The 20,302-nt window shown below is 42.3% G+C and overlaps 1 protein-coding gene across 10 annotated transcripts in view; it reads right to left on the reverse strand.

Moving 5' to 3' along the window:
- PDE4DIP (phosphodiesterase 4D interacting protein) overlaps positions 1–20,302 on the reverse strand; it is a 201,798-nt gene that overhangs the window by 99,777 nt on the left and 81,719 nt on the right. For 9 of the 10 annotated variants that reach the window (XM_019792716.2, XM_019792719.2, XM_034643237.1 and 6 more), the window contains 3 exons: positions 5,674–5,750; positions 2,978–3,101; positions 2,620–2,795 (listed from right to left, as the gene is read on the reverse strand). In XM_019792716.2, the coding sequence (XP_019648275.1) occupies positions 2,620–2,795; positions 2,978–3,101; positions 5,674–5,750 (377 nt within the window). Of the gene's footprint in view, positions 1–2,615; positions 2,796–2,977; positions 3,102–5,673; positions 5,751–20,302 lie in introns of those variants that run through there. The other variant, XM_019792728.1, reaches the window with a different exon arrangement.

Raw genomic sequence — 20,302 nt, forward strand, 5'->3', positions numbered from 1 at the left:
GTACTAGAGATACCTGTCCTTGGAAAACATGCTGGTACTGAATGAAGTGTTTCCAATTGTCATTATTATTCCTAAGTAGGTGTGTAAGACAGTGATAATACCTTGGGAGGAAAATAATTGGGAGAAAGGTGAAGGGTACCAGAAAGTCAAGTAGGAAGCACATAGATAAACTACAAATTAATTTAAAACTTATAATTTATTTAAAATTTATAAATTATAAATTAACCAAGGCTGTGAGGATCAGCTAAGATTTGTGGATGAGAAAGAACTTTAAAAACTTAAACACATCATGCAAATGCAAGCTGAATAATGATGATGATGAGGGACACCTGGGTGGCTCAGTCAGTTAAGTGCCCGACTCTTAATTTTGGCTCAGGTGGGTGAGAGTAAGCCCCGAGTTGGGATCCATGCTGGGTGTGGAGCCTGCTTAGGATTCTCTCCCTCCCTCTCCCTCTGTTCCTCCCTCCCTCCCACCTGCTTGTGCTCTCTCTCTCTCTCTCAAAAAAAATAGTAATTATGATGATGAATGTGGCTTCCATATCAAATTCCCCATGGTATCTATGCTAGAATGTTTCTTTTTTTCTCAAGCCTCCAACCCTATTTATCCCTTTGATCCTGAGTTTCTATAGATGATCTATTTTCCTACCGTACAAAGTTGGTAAGGCCATTTGATATAAACTCCCTAACTTATTGGTCATGTGTGCATATGTTTTCCTTTGTTTGCTTAACAAGTGTTTATTGGGATATGGACATGAGACAAGGATCTCGGGGAATCTAGCAGGGAAAATCTGAAAGCAAATACAACACCATGCTGAGAACAGCACAATAATGGCTGTGTATATAAAACAAGGCAACAATTTAGAGACTTAAATCTGCTGTCACAAAAGCACTCACAGAAGTGAAAACTGATGCCTGAGTCAGTTTGGAAGTATGAATAGGAGTTCACCAGGAAGGAAAAACACAGCAGATGTCTCCCATGGAAGGAAGAGCATGAGCAAAATTTGGGAGACCTGACCTAATAACATCATTTGCTTCTGGAGACGATGTGTAGGTTCAGGGTTTAGATTCCTTCAAAGCCTGCGGCCATGTTACACAACTCTCTAAATGCCAGTTTCTTCATTTATAAAGTATAATAATCCCTACCTCCGGGGTTATTAGGAAAATTAAAAAACATTACAGTACTCAGCTCAGTTGCATAGTAAGAGACAACAAACTTTAGTCATCGTTATTATTACTAGGCCTGCATCAGTGACGTGTGAAGGGGTCATGGTGGGGATGAGTCTGGGAAAAATCAGGGGTCAGATCATAAAACGCTTTGATGGCCATGCTAAGGAGAATGGATCTTACCTCCTGAAGGTGTTGGAGAGCATTTTATTTTAAAAATTTTAAAGATTTATTTATTTACTTATTTTAGAGAGAGAAAGAGAGTTAGTGGCTCGAGGGGCAGAGGGACAGAATCTTCAAGTGGACTCCCCACTGAGCATGGAGCCTGACATGGGCCTTGATCTCACAACCCATGAGATCATGACCTGGGCCAAAACCAAGAGTTGGATGCTTAACTGACTGAGCCACCCAGGCACCCCTGGAGAGCATTTTAAATGACTCTGCCACGTCAGTGGTCAGATTTATGTCTCAAAAAGATCACATTACTCATGGGCACACTGTGTTTTTCACCTACTCAGTTAAAAACTATTATGCCACCATAGTATCATGCATCTGAGAGCCTGAATTATGTGTGCATTTGATACTGTTCAATTTTCCACTTCAAAACTTCTCTGAATTGTTAATTGCAATAAAATAGAGTGGGGCAGGACCAGAAGTAAAGAAATAATTAGGAAGTTGCTGCATTAACCCAGACAGGGGTGACCTCAACAATTGCCCAGTTACCTTTAGAAGAAAATTCAAGTTCCTTACGGCATACAAAGCCAGCACAATCATACCTTAACCCCAGTGCATTTTGCCTCTCAGTAGTCTTTCCCAGACCCTCTGCTCTAGTTACGTAGAACTATTTGCTGGTCTTGAAACATGCCCTTCCCTCTGTCTCCCTTGCACAGTTTCTCCAACGGGACAAAATTTTTCCCTTTCCCATCTACCTCCTATACTATTTCTTCGAACTCCTATTCATTCTTCAAAACCCAGCTCAGATTTCATCTCCCCCAGGAAACTTTCAATGGGACCTTGCTCTTTTAGTCTGGAATCGATGACAATCCTCTATGTTCCAAGAGAATCCCATGCTACTGCTATCAGAGAACTTATTAAAATCATGGAACATGTTTCTTATCGAGAAGACCTGGGTCTTTCATCTCTGTAACCTTCGTGTTTAGGCCAGTGTCTGGCATGTAGCAGGTGCTCAATCAAAGTGAATGAGTCCATATATCTTGTTTGCCATCATTTGATCATTGTTCTACTTATACCTACCTGAAGGCTCCTGACGGCTAAGAAGTGAGTTCTGTTAATAGATACATTGAGGGCTCAACCCTAAAAACAAAAGCCTTGGTTGTGGGGGCCATAAAATCTTGGAAATTTGGAAGGTCTCCCCTAGGGCCTTAAAAGGGAACAGCGCAGCTGGTATATGCTTTTGTAGGCTGGAATGACAGACAGAGCACCGGAGACACCTACTTGTCCCGCTGGGCCAGGGCCTCAGTGTGTTGGTGAGGAGCGGCCCGGCCCGCTGGTACGTTGTCCCCGTCCTTGGCGACCCCCTTCAGCTTCTCTGAGAGCTCCAGGTTACACTCCTTCTCTGCCTCCACCAGAGCTGCCATGCGCGCAGCCTCCTTCTGCGCTAGCCTGGATTCCTGCAAGAACAACCACCGAGAGGCTGCAAAGGCCCACCTGGGTTAGGAGCCCAAGACTGCGGATGCTTGGATGAGTTCGGGGTGGAAAGTATGGAAAGTAAAGGTGAGTGCCAGGAGGCGGAGCAGTAGGGAAATAGATGAAAGGGGACCCGGGGCCATGGATCTCTGGAAGTCCCACTCACCTCCTGCAGAAGCTGGATCTTATTCTCCAGGAGCTCGTAAACATGCTCCGTCTCCTGCTGTCTCTCCTCAAACTGGCGCCGGAGCTCAGCTTCATTATGGCTGTTGAGATTCTCCACATCAGCCCTGAAACCACAGAGCATTTGCCAGTCAGAGCCAGTCATATAATTTAGCAGATGGACCCATTAAGGTTGTTTCAATTCAGAGTCACACTGATGAGGGGAAAAAATTAAGCATTTTTTCCTCTGCAATTATCTGTGGAAATGCTTTTCCCAAACTTTTCAGGTAACCTTTCCGGAACTCTATTTTTTTTGTTGCTTGTCAATCCGAATATACTTGGCTTCCTAGAGGCTTCATTATCGCTATCACGTCGAGAGGATAATCTTTTAACTGGGAGGTGGGCAGTCATCAAATGGTTCAGAATTCAACATCCATGTTCATGTGTCCCTGGTCTCTTCCATTTTGACTGTTCTCCCAGAGTGCTTTGCTAATTCCCTGTCTTTCTTGCTATTTGAATTTAAAGTGTTCCTGCCATTTAGGGTGCTGGGACAGAATATCCTTTTGGACAGCCACAGAAATGCTCTCCTCCTTTATAGCCGGTAACCCACAGACTGTCCTGAATTTGGGCTACCTATTCAGATTTCCCATGGTCCCATGCAGAGAACAGACATTTAATCTATGAAGCTCGGGGTTCTGGCCCAGCTTTGCTTCTCTGATGTCCTTAGGAATGAATGTCCAGGCACTAGCATGAAGCGGGTAAGGTGTCACCAGCTTATTTATAGCTAACAACAGCTGCCCTTGGATATCTGAGGATTAACAATTTGGAGGCAATATCAGGTGCTGAATGATCTTAATTCCGGTTTGGTTTTGTTCCTGTTTTAAGCCATTTGTTGAGAACCATGGACCATCTTCTTGTTCTCAAGGCAGAGAACAATAATATGACTTCATAGGTTCATAACAAATCAAAGCTGCTCTATCCAAGCCCCGTGGTACTTTACTAGTTGACCCAGAAGTCTGTGTCCATGAAGACCAAAGAGGGGTTTCCCAAAGATTATAGGATTCTTTGGTTGATAATGGACACTACTCAGCACCATCTCACAGGCTATATTCTCCTGAGTTCCCATATCATTATACAGATTGCGGGTAGGGGTAGACAGTCTTGGCTGTACAAGGGATATAACTCAAGAAAATAACTCAAGACCTGTAAACAGGCAGACCTCAAGAATCATCAACTTTGACTTTGACTTCATATTCCTTGACAAATGCAACAGACAACAGCTAACTACGATATCTTGAGAATGGAAGTTATACATTTTCCGAGTAACTCGGCAGGGAATGCCTGATTTAATAGGCTACAGCTGTTGTAAAGTCACAAGGGTGTTGAACTTGATGCCAGAGATGTGGGCTCTGCCACTCATTTGAGAAGACTTTAATGTACCTTAGTTTTCTCATTTCTAAAAATAGGATAATGCCACCTAATTAAAAGTTGAACTGACATAAAACATTTTTTAAAAGCATTACACAAATCTCAAAATTTATTTCTCAATCGTAAGTTTCCTAAAGTTTCTTAGCTCATTTAATAACTTAGTAAGTTTTTAGTAATACCAACATCATTGTACAATTGAGTCTGGTTTTGAGTATTCTGATCTTGCTAGACTGTCATTCTAAATATCAAGAAATATTATAGAGACGAAATGAATGTCAGATCAGTTTGAATATATACTGATCCCAGAAGAGAATCTAAAAATTATTTTTAAGAGCAATTTTAATAATACTTGTCATTGAAAACTATGGGGGGGTTTTAATGATAAAAACTATAAATTATAAAAGTAACCATTTTAACAATACAAAAGTATATAAAGAAAAAAAGAAACAAATCTTCTCCCCAACAAAAACTCCAATCTCACTTCCCTGTTAGAAGGAATGTTGAAGAGTTTGGTATATAACCCTCTAGTTGTTTTTTTTTTTTTTAATGCATAATCAAGCAAACACATGTAGACACAGAGGGGACTGTTTGTCTTTACACAAAGGGGCTTATACCATAAGTATCACCCAGTACTTTTTCCCCTTCCTTAGTCTATCAGGGACTTCTCACCAAGATAATAATATAAAGCTAACTAATTCTTTTAAATGACTGCATAATATTCCACAGTATGGTTATATCAAAATGTCTTCAACCATTGCCCTGTTGATGGATAGCTATTTCTACTTTTTTTGCCATTATAAATAATGATGCAGTAAACATCCTTTTGCAATTATTCTTCCATATTCATATTTTTATTTTAAGGGATAGATTCCTTCTAGAGATTATTTGGTCAAAGGTAATATGTGTTTTTCACTTTAGTAGGTAGTGCTGCCTACCAAAAATGTTGCCATCATTCAAACTCTCACCAGCAGTGTATGAGAGTGCCCACTTTCCCCCAAATCTATGTCAGCTCTTGGTATTATTAGCTGATTGTTGAATAGGAAGTTTATAATCTTAGACACAGTGAATTTCAATCTACCTCAAGGTCTGCCAGATTTAGTAACAGAGAAAGCCAAGGGGAAAGAAAGCATGTTGTTTCGGTTTCTCAACTGACCACAGGATTCACAAACCAGAGTTAAGGTGAAGGAATCTGTTCCAAATCTACTGTTCTCAGATTAATAAACCAGACTCTGGAAAGAACCAAGAGTTCAACTGGTTCAAACCACAACTCACCATGTTTGATCTAGATGCTGTTTCTTGTCCTGGAGTTCTCGTTTCAGGCTCTCTACTTCAACCTTCAGCTCGATGTTCTGAAAAGCACACAGGCATTAACCGTCAGTAACTGCCACAGACCCTCTGTCCTGGAACCAGGTTCCTACTTGAGTCTTGCCTTGGTCCACAGCTTCTCATCTTATCCCAGGCCTCTTCATGACCCATGACATAAACAAGATCCACATGGATCAGTAACCACGTCAAGGATGAATGGACTATACAGCCTCAGGATTTCCCCGGAGCAACTCATCTGTTCTCCCAAGCCATTCATTCTTGCCCCTGGATGATGAAAGCCACCAAAGTCTGTTTGTTTTCTAAAGCATCAGAGGAAAGCGCGTACATTAAAATGATATTTTCTTACTCATATAAATCTGCTGCTGAAAACCAAATTGCTGCATATAGAATTATATTTTAAATATAACTGGGGACTTAATTATTTAAAGAAATTATGTTGCAAATGTTTTGGAAAATAATACACTGCCTTTATCATTAAATTGGACTTTCATAAATTGCATTTGCTTAAGGTGATAGGGGATTCTGATGGTAATTCTATGAAGGAGACAATTTTTGTTGAGGTGAAACAGCAATAAATTATGACTTGATAAACTGAAAAAGGAAATAAAAACATCCCAAGAGAAGTAAAGGATGAACAGAGATTTGGTGAAATGTTGTCCATGGAATGTCCAGCACAGCTTGAACGGCCTGGTGTATGATGAAGAGTGGGAAGTCGGCACAGAAAATGTTTACAACTAGTTTGTGAAGATGACTAAATAGTAGTCAGTAGAGAACAAGAAGTCACCAGGGAGCTTTAGGCAAAATATTGCCATGATCAGGTCTGTGTTGGGGAAGGAGTTTACAGTAGATGTAAAAAAGATGAATGAGTCAGGAGCGACTGCTCAGAACAGAGACAGGGACTCTCTGGGGTCAAAGAGGTACAGGAAGCAAGACTCAAAAGGCATTTCCAAAGGGGAATCCGTGGGGCTTGCTGGTTTGTGTGTGAGAGAGAAAGAAGCAAAGACAATGCTGAGATTTCTAGCATGTGGGTGGTAATGCATACTATTAACTAAAATAGGGGACAGAAGGGGTGCCTGGGTGGCTCAGTCGTTAAGCATCTGCCTTCGGCTCAGGGCATGATCCCAGCGTTCTGGGATCGAGCCCCACATCAGGCTCCTCCACTGGGAGCCTGCTTCTTCCTCTCCCACTCCCCCTGCTTGTGTTCCCTCTCTCGCTGGCTGTCTCTGTCAAATAAATAAATAAAATCTTTTAAAAAAATAAAATAAAATAAAATAGGGAACAGAAAATGAGGAGCAGGTTTGTAGGGGAATGTAAGGAGGAGTCTAACAATACTAGTCAGGGATCTGCTTTATTAAGGCTTAGAGCTGAGTACACAGAGATGAGTTGGTCCCTTCCCTGAATACATAGTATGAAGCAGGAAGAATTTCATCAGTACTATGTGATGGACTTCATCATGTGCACCTCAGTTTTCCCACAGGTATATTGTGGTTGCTTTAAAAAAAAAAAAAAAAACGAAGATAATAATGTCTATTCCACAGGGGGCTTTGTGCAGATTCAATGGGATAAGGAACATAATACAGTTAGAGCGCCTAGAACTCTGCCTTGCACACAGCTACTCAACAACCTATGTTCACTGGCTCATGAGTGTCAGTCAAGAGATCTCCCCCCACCAGGAAAAATATTTAAATCTAAAGGGAAAAAAAATGGAATGTTAACTACACTGGAATTAAAAGAGAAAAAAAAAAGAAAGAAATAAAATGGAGGATACAAATTCTATGAGCTCTCTCTGTTCCAAATCCCAGATAAGAAAATGAAGTCAAGGGGCGCCTAGGTGGCTCAGTCGTTAAGCATCTGCCTTCGGCTCAGGGCGTGATCCCGATGTTCCGGGATCGAGTCCCACATTGGGCTCCTCCGCTGGGAGCCTGCTTCTTCCTCTCCCACTCCCCTGCTGTGTTCCCTCTCTCGCTGGCTGTCTCTCTGTCACATAAATAAATAAAATCTTAAAAAAAAAAATGAAGTCAATACTTGAATTAATTTGGCAAAAGATTCCAGGTCCCTCATTTTAAAGAGAAGGAAACTGAAACTCAAAGACTTCCTCTAAGGTAAAAACAATAATCGAATCCAGCATTGCATTTTTGCTCCAGCATTTCAGCCAGAGATCAGCCCAGGAAGCATTACCAATGTTTGCTTGATTTAGCAGAATGTGGTAAATAATAGAATTAGGGAATGTTCTACATTAGGCAGCTAAGTATAGTGGTCAAGAACATAGGCCCTGAAGGTGAGAAGAGGGGCTTGGCAAGCCACCTGCCCTCTCTAAAAGCCTCAACCTCCTCATCTACCAAACGACGATCAGAATGGCACCTCTCTTATTAGGGTGTTAAGAAGGTTAAATGAAATAATGCACAAAACATACATTGCACAATACATGGCACGCAGTAAGCATTCAGAAAATGTTAGCTATTATTAACTATTATAACAAAAATTTACCCTCTCTGACTGGGACAGCTGAGCTTCTCAACCAATCCCATCTTAAACTAAGGTTATGTCATGGAAAGGAAAGAAAATTACTACACCAAAGGTAGGCTATCCCAGAAACCTGCACAAGAATACACACCCAATTTGAACAGTTTTCACGTGAGCTTTATCCTTCTGAGATAAGTAGAAATGAGAAAGGAAAAGAAGGGAAAGAAAAGAAGAAATAGGAAAGGTGAAAAATAGAATTACTTCTCCAGGCTTTGGCATTAGGTCCATTCAATGAAATAGACAATAAAGTTTATGAGACTCAGGCAGAACTGCTAAAATAATTTCATCTCCACAAGATTGGATCCTAAATCTTATGATCAGTTATTCCAGTGGATCAAGGTACCTTCATGGGTGTTACAAAATCTACCGCATGGAAACGAGAGTACATAACCAATTGACAGCATTATGGTCTAACCCTTCTGTAAGCTCTTTCTGCAGAGAATTCTCTGCATGGTTTATCACATTTATTCATTCTCTATTAGCAAATATTCATATGCAAATTGTCCAATTCTAAGTACAGCTGGAGTGGATCCCAATTTAACTGCATCTGCTTATCTTATTACCAAGTCTTGTCAGCTCTTTGTCAAGATATCTGAGGAAATTTTTTTACTCAAGAAAGGGGCAGCTGGGCTGATGGGGGAAGAGAGAGCCTGTTTTTCCACATGTCCCCGGAGGAGTATTCACCCATCTAATTGAAGGAAAATTTTCACTGATGAAGCTAAAATTAAGTGGTTGGAAATACAATAAACCTTCATTATAATGTTAGTACCTAGAGTTTGAGAACTGGGCTAATGATGAGTTTATAGATTAACTGTGTTTAAGCAGACTTTCTCTGTGTCGCAACTTGTCTTGTTTCCAGAAAAATCACGTGACTGGAGTCTTAATAGCAATCAATGTTAAACACAGGATTCTCCTGAACTGATTTCCACCCTGGTGTTTACTGCAAAGTTCAACACAGAACCAGGCTAAAAGCAACCAGTGGTAACCAATTACCTAACTCCTCTCCAAGGCTTCAATTTTAACTCTACAAATTGATCCATTGCTCATAACCTCATATTCATGCAAGTGTGTGTGTGTGTTTCAATTACTCAAAGAATCTTGAGGACGGGGATTATGTTTTATTTTATATCTCTCATAATTTGCTGCTAGGGTTAAGAGCAGGCACTTAAAAGAAAAAAAAAGCTTGACAGCATACAGCCATTGATAAATTCAGCAAGTAAAATATGTGTTAGAGATTAAAGGTTGCTGGAGCCAAAGTTCTTCCCGTTGCAGTTCCTGACCTCAGGAAGTTCTCAGTGTAATAAGATGTGAATTGGAATCAGTGAGTGAAGGAAATGGATATCACTGTCTTTGCAAGACGGTAGGTATAAGCCAGAGAGGAGCACGGCCTTCCATAGAAGAGTCCTTATTTGGGACAAAAATAAATATGGCCAGATCTTACTTTAAATCAATTCTGTAAACTAAAATAATTCAAGAAGAAATAGGTTAGCAGGCAGAAGAGTCTCAAAATCTTGTGAGCAGACCCTCTTATATTTTGTGATTAATCAAAGTGAAAACTAACTCTAAGTGGGTGAGTTTTATTTTAAAATCTTTTCTTTTTAGAACTGTATTCCTTCTAGGAAAAGTACAGTTCATAAATATTTTTTGCATACAGAGTAAATTTCTTTTCCGGACCTCTCTGATGCCACTAGGGCAAAGCCATAGCTCTATAAAACAGGGCGAAATATTGACTATTTTCATAAGGGGTTCTATGTGTCCCGACCAAGGGACAAATGACTGGTCCCTACAAATCCCTAGAAATGCATTTTAGTAGCTTCCAAGTGGCTTATTTATAGATGAAGTTCCTTTCCATTCACCCAGTTTCAAAGCAAAAATAGAACACTAGTGGGTCTAAATATTTGGTTCTGTCATTAACTAACTGTGCGACCTTGGACTGGTCATCCCCAAAACTTTCTGTTTTTATATAATTAATTTAAATCAGAGACTCTCTGTCTTGCCCATAAGAATTATAATACAACCCCCATTGCTTATCTCAGTTGATATGAGACACCTAGCCCCACCTAGGGTAGGGGGAAAGACTTTATTCAGTCTCTGTCTTTCTACTGTCATCCACTAGCACAGTGAAGCCCCAGATTAGACACACAGGTTGCCCCAACACGTGACAAGTGTCCTTCATTGTCAGGGAAAGGACAATAAGGCAGTGTCTTCAACCTCAGTAACCAGAAGACTACGAGACAAGGGCACTCTTCTGCCAGAGACTGCCTTAGTGTCCAGTTCCCCAAAGAGATGGAAAAAACCAAGTGGAAAAGTTTCAGCTTATACAATACAGAATACAAGGATCCTCATCCGAATAACAAAACTCCTCTATTCAGGTCACTGTTTCAAGCCCTACCGTGTCAGTCCTTAGCAAAGGCCTGAAAACAGTACCATTTCCTTCCTAGCCCAGTTTACCTTGGTTAGACAAACACAGACTGAATCCGCACTGGGGCCATGGATGGGTTCTCAGGTGACTGGGTATTTGGACAGACAAAGCCAGGGCTCGTGTGTGTGTGTATGTGAGAAAGAGAGACAGAGACAGAAAGGGTGCTCATTGGGAAGAGGACAGGGTAGCTGACTTGTGAGATTTGTATTTTCATCCAATTCTAGTACTCTAATAGGTACTAGAAAGAGCAAGGCTGTCATGACCATGGTCCTCAGGGAATTTGCAGCCTATAAGGGCAATTAACCAGACGATTATAATACAGTGTGATAAGCAGAGGAGACCTAAGGACACCATGTTGATCTCAGGGCTGTGAGCTCGAGCCTCACATTGGGTGTAGACATTACTTAAAAATGAAATCTTAAAAAACAAAAAACAGAGAAGAACTAGCATCAGATAGCTGAATGGAAATGCACACAGGTGGGAGGTATAAATGGCAGCAGATACACAAATCCTGCAACTCCTAGCTTTACCCTCCAAAGAAATACTCATAGACTCAACTCAGGTACGCCATAACTTGGGTTGCCCTTCCTCTCATTTCCCTCATTCCAATCTTTCAGGAAGGAGGCCTATAAATCAGAAACTACAGAGCTGCCGAGGGTAAATAAAGGAGGTGGTACTCAGGGTAGCGTATGGTACAATGCAGTGTATGTAGAGGCCACTTGTAGGCAACTGGCTCCAAGGATGGAATGTAGAAAGGACCCACAGGACCCCCTGGCTGGATACAGACAGGCCCATCAGGTGACCCATCTCCAACATACCCATAGGCCCTCACTGACCAATGGGCTACTTACAACCAAGCACAGTTACCAAAAAAGGGAAGATTCTCTACATTGCCATGCCTCCTCACCTTCCCCCTTTAACGACCCCCCACCCCCACTGACTCCTTGCAGAGAGTCTCTCCTCTGTTGTCCGTCCGCCACTCTCTTGCAGTGTATTCAATAAACTACTATCTCCTCTGTTCTGCCTCCAGTGAATTCTTTCACTGTCTGTGCTACCGGCTCTCACCCAATCACCGTCCCACATTTCGGGGGAGCCCCTGTCTGATCGAGAGACATCCCATTTAGACACCACAGTGTGGACTTTAGAACTAAGCTGTCCTGGGTTCAAATACAAACTCTCTCACATTCTATTAGGTTGACTCACATGAAAGTGCAAATATTCAACCATTTTTTACAGTTTCACATAGTTTCACATAGTTCATCCTCTGCATTCTAGAGGTAAAACATGTAACCTAAGTTTTAGTTGCTAACAGCACTACTTTTCAGGGATATTGAAAAATTAAAGGAAAAGATGTAAGTGAAAATACTTGACATATGGTGGGTGTTCAATAAACATTAGTTTCCCCAAAGGGAGTGAGATGCATGAATCATAGGAAGGAGAAAGAACCCTTTCTGGCCAACCCTGAGTACAGGAACCCAAGAAAAGATAGATGGAAATGAGGTGTCTTGGGGCACCTGGCTAGCTCAATTGGTTAAGCATCAGACTCTTGATCTCAGCTCAGGTCTTGATCTCAGGGTTGTGAGTGCAAACCCTGCATTGGGCTCCACGCTGAACATGGAGCCTACTAAAAAAAAATTAAAAAAAAAAAAAAAAAAAAGAGGTGTCTGGATTTTGATGGTGCGGGAGCTTGCCAGGGGGACAGGGGGAATATATGAGAAACCTCTGTACCTTCTGCTCATTTTTGCTGTGCACCTAAAAGTGCACTAAAAGATAAAGTCTATTTTAAAAATATGGGGAAAAATAGGAGTGGTGATTTGGGCTTGTTTTATTTAGACTCTGAGCTCAGAGGTCCCAACATACACACTGCCTTGGTGTTCACACTGATCTGTAACTTAAGCCCTTCTCAGCCACCCTTTAAAAATCCTGGTGGAGTCCCAGAAGCCTCTGTTGATTTGGCCCAACTGAGCTGGCAAGTGAGAAAACATACATATAAATACCAATGATCTCAGTGATCCTCTCCCCCTCCCAGCACATTCCTTAGCAGGACGAGTGGCTCTAACTTGGCTGGAGCCTCTCCGTTCACAAATAGGCCTGGCTGGGCTTAATTTAGCAAAGTGCAGGCCTCCTGTGAAAGCCAGGAGTGAGGCTAGAGCCCGTGCAATCCCCAGGACACCTCGTATAGATACAGAAACCCAGCCCCACCAAAGGGGCTGAAAGGATTACTCAGAATGATCTGTTTCCCTCAGCTATTCAGGAACGGGAGCTCAGGGGAACCATCCTGTGCTTTCTTTGACTTCTCTTTGGATAGCAGGTATAGAATTGGGATAAGTAAAAATTTACTCTGGAGTTAAAAGTATAAAAACTATATTAATTTTTCTATAGATACATTGGTGCACAGGACACCAGTGGTTTACTAAATATTTTAAAGTTACCCATGGCATCTAACATGATCTGACATTCCTGCCCAAATTCAGCTCTCAATTCTGGATTGACACTTGCTTTGATGTATTCTCCAAAAAGCATAAAGCCACTAACTGGTGGTTCTGCAAAATGCAGGACGGAATCCATTTCTCACCCTGAAGTTTATATTACAAACTGGGATGGAAGTTCTAAGACCTGCCAGTCACTCCTCCAAAGCCTTGCTGTGTCCTGAAGCCACGTGCTCTGACCAGGCAACTCTGCTGAAGTTATACCTCTGCTTGGGACCCGGGACAGTGCTAAGACTGTAGAGTCCAAGCTGTGTGGTCCAGGATGGCAGCCACAAGCCACATGTAGCTACTGAACCCTTAAAATGTGACTAGTCCAAACTGAGATGTGCTGTAAGGATTTCAAAGACCTAATACACACTGGGTTGCAAAAATTAGTCACAGCTAGGGAACATATAAAATCTCAATAATTTTTAAATACTGATTTCGTGTTGAAATGATAATATTTTAAATATATTATTAACTTTCATTTCATGTGTTTCTTTTTACTTTTTTTTTGTAATGTGGCCACTGTAAAGTACCGTAAAGTACATCTGTGGCTCTGTCACATTTCTGCTGGACAGTACTGCTCCATAAGATGTTAGGTGAAAGGTGCACTAGTTTCAAGTACATAGAATGAAGACATGCTCTGATGTGCATCACAGTTAGTTCTGCAGTGGAAGAGTACCTTTCAGAGTTTTCATGGGGTTATGGCATTCATCAACTGACAAAATACAGAAGTGACTCCAGCTAATTATAAGTGAAGCAAAACTATCTAGGGGGGTGATAAGAGGAGATACCAGGTGACTGAACAAAAGTCAGATCACAGCGGCGCCTGGGTGCTCAGTCGGTTAAGCTTCTGACTTTGGTTCAGGTCACAATCCCAGGGTCCTAGAATCCAGCCCTGAGTTGGGCTCCCTGAGTTGGGCTCCCTGCTCAGTGGAGAGCCTGATTCTCCCTTCCCTCCCTCTCTGCCCCATCTCTCTCAAATAAATAAATAAAACCTTGAAAAAGAAGAAAGTCAGATCACTGTACTACCCAAACCACGTTCAGACAGTAAACAGCAAGTGTCAGGAAGGCAGCACCCTCTCTGTCTTCTCACCAATGTGCCCTCATCGCCCGCACAGTGCCCATACACAGAAGATGATCATATATTTATCAAATGAAAAGATGTTGTTCTAAATGGAAATACAACCCACTCAAACAATTCTCACTGTCAAGAATTTCCTTGTCTTGCACTTTCTTTTCTCAGTTCGTTGGCTTTCCACTTCTGCCAATCCTTGGAGCGACTACTCAGTTCTAGGATGTTCACCTGGAGCACCAGCTTCTGGACCTCTCAGGTGGAGGAAATAGCAAAGGCAGTCCACCTCTTCCGTACAGACAGACCTCACCGGCAACTTCTGGGCATTTGCAATTGATCAACAAACTTATTAATTTCTATGATGGGCTCAACACTGTTGAAGATCATGTGAAGCTATAGAGGAAGTCTGAGATCAATCCAACCCACACGGTGTTTCTAATCTAGAAGGAGATAAGAAATGCATACATGGAAAGATGACCGCCCGCTGGGGATTAAATAACAGGTGCTAAATAACGCATCTGCCCTGTAGCTGCTGTTAGAGCAGACAGAGTGCAAGAGGATTTTAGGCAGTGGTGATGAGGAAAGGCCCACTGAGCAGATGCAAGCTGAGTTGGACTCTGAAACCCAAGTAGAGTCTGGATAGGCAGAAAAAAAGGATACAGGTGTTCCAGGTGTGAACAAGGATGTGTCGGCAGGAATGAGCACACATGCGGGGGAGTGACTCACTCCAGGAACATGTCTGCAAATACAGAATGTGAGAATGAAGCTTGCTTCCTACTTCATTAAGAATCTTAAAACAACTGGAAGAAAACTGACAGTCTCCTACCACCACATCTATCCATCCACCAGCTTCTGTGCTCACACACTCTGTCTTTTCACTTGTGACCACAGATCAACTTTCCATGCTCCTGTCTATAGCCAAACCTCCCACCTACGCATTAGGGCTCATTCTCTCTACTGCTCAAAAATAATGTCCAGCAAGTCTCCCCTCTCTCCTCTACCAATATTTCACTTTCTACTGGAAAATTCTGTTGGTATATAAATGTGCTATTATTCATCCATCTTTTTAAAAAATCTTCTGCAGACCCCACACTGTTACTAGTTAGCGCCCTTTTTCTTTGCTCTCCTTTGCAACAAAACTCTTCAACATACCGGGTCATACTCACTGACTTGACTCCTCCTCCTGTTTGTTAAACTAATGCAATCAGGCTTTTGTGTCCACCAGTCCACCAAAATGACTCTAATCAAGATCTCTAAGGGCATTTGTGTTGTTAAATCCAAAGGTCAATTCTAGTCATCCTATTACTTGACTATCATCAGCATTTCAAAAGGTTGATCCCTCCCCCTTCCATTACACACTTCCTTCATTTGGCCTCCACAGCTCCAGACTCTCTTGGTTTCCTCCCACTTCACCGGTTACACCTTCTCTTTCTCCTTTGCTGGTTCTCCCTCCTTTCCCCCAGCTGTTAAATGTTAGAATGACCCAGGGCTTAGCCTTTGGTCCTTTTCTCCCCCACTTGGTAGGTCAAACTCCCTTGGTGATCTCATCCAGTCTCATGGCTTTCAATACCAACTATATGCTGATACTTGCAATATTTATACCTCCCCCAAACCCTTCATCCAGAACTCCATACTTATATACTCAACTGCTTACTTGATATTGCCGCTGGTAATGTTCAACAAATACCTCAAACACAAAATGTCCCAAATTAACTCCCTAACCTCAAATGAACTCTCTACCCTCAAACCTGCTCTATACATAGCCTCCCCTATCTCAATTATGGCAACTCCATCCTTCCATCTGCTTAAGCCAAAAGCCCTGGGGTCCTCCTTAACTCCTTTCCTTCTCTCATTGGCTCTTTTCACAGCCAGTGCATCAACAGGCCAGTGCATCAGCAATTTCGTTGGTGTTCCCTTCACTGCTTATCCCCACCTCCACTGCTATTACTTTAGTCTGATTACCACCGTCTCCTATGTTAATTATTGCAGTGGCTTCCCAGTCACCATCCTAGCTTGTACTCTTGTCCTTCTACAGCTTATTCTCAGTACCATAGCCACGATCTTTTCAAAAGTCAAATAGGACTGTCATTCCTTAGATCATTCCCCTGCTTAAAATCCTACAATGGCTTCCCTTGGAGACACTTGGAGTAAAAACTGAAGTCTCTAAAATGATCTACAAGGGCCATTCTGATCTATACCAGCCCCTTTTCCTCTGAGGCCCCACCTCCCAACATTCTCACCCTTTCTCATGTTGCTTTGGCCACATCGGTTTTCCTGCACTTTCTCTGCCTGAAATGTTCTTTCCCCAGTTATCTGTTTGGCTAACTTCCTCATTTTCTTCAAGTCATTGCTTAAAAATAATTTCCTATGGAATAGCTACTTTGTGTGTGTGTGTGTGTTTAAAGATTTTATTTATTTATTTGACAGAGAGAGAGAGACAGCCAGTGAGAGAGGGAACACACGCAGGCGGAGTGGGAGAGGAAGAAGCAGGCTCCTAGCAGAGCAGGGAGCCCGATGCAGGGCTCGAGCCCAGGACCCTGGGATCAGGCCCCGAGCCGAAGGCAGACGCTCAATGACTGAGCCACCCAGGCACCCCTGGCATAGCTACTTTGGAAAACAGTTTGGCAGTATCTTATAAGTTGAATGCTTATTGTGTGACCTAACAATTCCACTACTGGGTATTTACCCAGGAGAAATAAAACATGAAATAGGACATGAAATTTCATAGCAGCCTAATTCGTAATAGCTAATCACTGGACATAACCCATACACTCATCAACAGGTAAATGGAAAAGCAAATCGCATTATATTCATACAATGGAATATTACTCAGCAATAAAAAGGGATGAACTACTGACATAACAACACAGATAAACCTCAAAATCATGGTAAGTGAAAGAAGTCCAATATCAGAATCTACACTGTATTATTTAATTTATATGAAATTCTAGAATAGCAAAACTAAACTATAGACAGAAAGTAGACCAGTGGCTTCCTGCAGCCAATGGTGTGAGAGAACTGGCACCAATGGGACATACAGCAACTTTTTTGAGTGATGGAAATGGTTTACATCTCAATTGTGTGGTGGTTGTGGCATGGTTATATGCATTTGTTCAAATTCACCAAAATATACACTTAATACAATTGACTGAAACAAAAAGATCAAAGGATAATAGAAATGATAAAGAAAGTGACAAGGCAAACAGCCAGGTGCAAAGGGTAAGCAAGAAGCTCAGAACAGAGACCACCAATCTGGGAAGCCTTCACTGTCTCACGTCAGCCTTGAGGACTATCAATGTTGTGAGGGTAAAACCCAGTAACCAATCTTCCTCTGTGGCCACTAACATGTTTAATTACTTCCCTTTCCATCTTCCCTCTGCAAAATAAGTGGGAAGATTGGACAGATTCTAACATGGTTCCCCATGATCCTTGCCTCCCGGTATTCACGCTTTTGTGTAATCCCCTCCCCTTGAATACGGGCAGGATGTGTAACTTGCTTCTAACCAACAGAACATGGCAAAGGTGACAGAATGTCACTCCTGTGATTATGTTAAGTTTTAAGACTCCGTTTTGCTAGCTGACTCGCTCTGGAGCCTGCTGACTTGATGAGATAAGTGGCCATATGGGACAAGCTCTCATGGCAAGGAACAGAGGTGGCTTCAAGGAACTGTGGGCAGCCTCTAGCTAACACCCATCAGGAAGCCAGGACCCTTCATCCTACCACCACAAGGAAATGAATCCTGTCAACAACCCATGTGAGTTCAGAAGCTGTTCTTCCCTAGTCAAGCCTTCAGATGAAAACTGAGCCTGGCCAGTATCTTGGTGGTAGCCTAGTGAAACCTTGAGCATAGAACTCAGTGAAGTCCTGCCTTTACTGCTCACACATGAATGGCGAGATAATAAATACATATGTGTTTTTAAAATCACTTCCTAAAAATGGCCTCCCTGACCATTTTTTAAAAGATTTTATTTATTTGAGAGAGAGAGCACAAGTGGGGTGGCAGAGGAGGGGCAGAGGGAAGAGCAGACTCCCCACTGAGCAGGGAGCCAGATGTAGGGTTCGATCCCAGAACCCTGGAATCACGACCTAAGCTGAAGGCAGAAGCTTAACCGACTGAGCCACCCAGGCACCCCTCTGACCACTTTTTAATAATGCAACCTAGCCTTTACTTTTACACTTTTGGACCTCCTTACCCTGCTCTACCGTTTTCTTTTTTTCCCCAAGAGAGCTTATTACTTTCCAATATTGTACATATTTTATTTATTTATAATATTTACTGTTGTCTATTTCCTCATTCCAGGATATAAATTCCATGAGGGTAGGGATGCTAGTCTGTTCTGCTCATTGATATATATTCCAATCACCTCCGATAGCATCTGGAACATAGTATGTGTTCAATAAATAGTTTTAAATGAATGAGGCCTAATGCTTAGGTTTCAACTAGGATCAACGTTGTCAGCAGAAACAGAGTACAACTAAACACCATCTGTGACAAACTGAGACATCTCAAATCTACTGTTAGGTCACCTCTGAGTCTGTTCTTCCCCAAATTAAAAAATCCAATTCCCTTGCCTTTTTCTCATAAGCCTCATTTTTCTGATTTCCTCTGAACTCCTGGAGTCCCATACCAGACTCCCCACAAGTCTGACAGGACAGTGTACAGGGATAAGGACAGTCTGGTTTCTACTACATTCCACATGGCAATTTGCACCTGTTTCACAAGTAAAAATGAAGTCAATGCCGCCTCTCAGTGTAGATACACCAATGAGACAATGCCACCTCTTCCTGCCACAATCTTGGTGAAAGCCACTATGAAAATAGATAGCATTTTACTAGAGCTCCTTCTTTTCTCTTTGGTCAGTCCTTAATACAATGTAGAGTTGTTCACTAAAAGGCATCATTTGCATTTGAAAAAGTGACTAACTTTAAAATCTAAAGAATGTGCCAAGGCCTTGCTTATTAACTGAAAAATCAGGCCATGTAGCTGCTGGGCTACCAGGTACACACCCTGAGGCTGTTCATGGCACATCTTGTCCTGTGAAAAATGGGGACAAGACACCAACTTCCTAGAGCTATAATACAGTTGAGATTGAAATATGTGTAAAATGCAGAGAATGGTGCCCGGCATGTAGTAAACAGTAAATGGACATCCTCCTCCCTTGGGCTTAAATGGGAAGCATTTAGCATTTATTTTCCATGTGTCTGGGTAAGTTTGGGGAAAGGCGAGAAAGGATATGGGACAAAGAAGGACAGAAAGGGCCTAAGCTTGGTGAAAACACTGACACCAGAGACAGGACCAGACCCAGGTCTAGAAACTCTACCTAGAAATAGATAGAGGAGGAGTCCTCTGGCTCTTATTCTCATGCCATTTATTTTCCTCCAGCTTATAATCAAGACCCTTAGGCACTGGGGACATACTCTGGCACCTTGAAGAAGTAGGGGAAACAGAGAAAAGAGGGGCGAGAAAGAGTAGGAAGCTAGCAGTTAAGGGTAGAGAAAGCCCTAAGTGGAGTTCCAGTTCATTCACTAACTGTAGGGATTCAGGTCAGCCCCCCTATGTGGCCCCTGCATAACCAACCTTTCTACAGCTGAAGGAACCCCCTGCTCTTACCTCAGTTACCACTACCCTGACTCTGTCTGGGTCCTCTGAGGCTCTAAAGGGTCTGGCAGCAAGCTGGGCTTCTCTGCAATCCCACAACCTGGAAGGGAGTGGTGAGAAAGAAGACGACTTCAAATGGACACTGCTCCCCACCTTTAAGAGATCTGCTCCCCTGAGCTCATGAGGTCCACTATCTTCTTGTCATTGACTGAGTTTGTCAGGTGGGCAGGACAAGACTGTTTGCATTGAGCCTATACTCAGCTTGACTGGAGATAAGCTGGGTCAGGAATGTATCTCTGAGAGGGGCAGCCTCAGAGAGAAGGTCTGAAACCTGTCAAGAAAAGTGCCCTAGAAGGATTTGCTCACTTCTGTCCCTCAGCCAGGACCTAGACTCTCCTTTTGCAGCTCCAGGCCTGGCTCCCCTGCTGGCAGCCTCCTTCCACTTCCCCAGGGGCTTGAAGGAGGGCTTCCCCCTCAAGCCTCC

The sequence above is a fragment of the Ailuropoda melanoleuca genome, chromosome 14 (genome assembly GCF_002007445.2).
Source record: "Ailuropoda melanoleuca isolate Jingjing chromosome 14, ASM200744v2, whole genome shotgun sequence".
Taxonomy (NCBI): domain Eukaryota; kingdom Metazoa; phylum Chordata; class Mammalia; order Carnivora; family Ursidae; genus Ailuropoda; species Ailuropoda melanoleuca.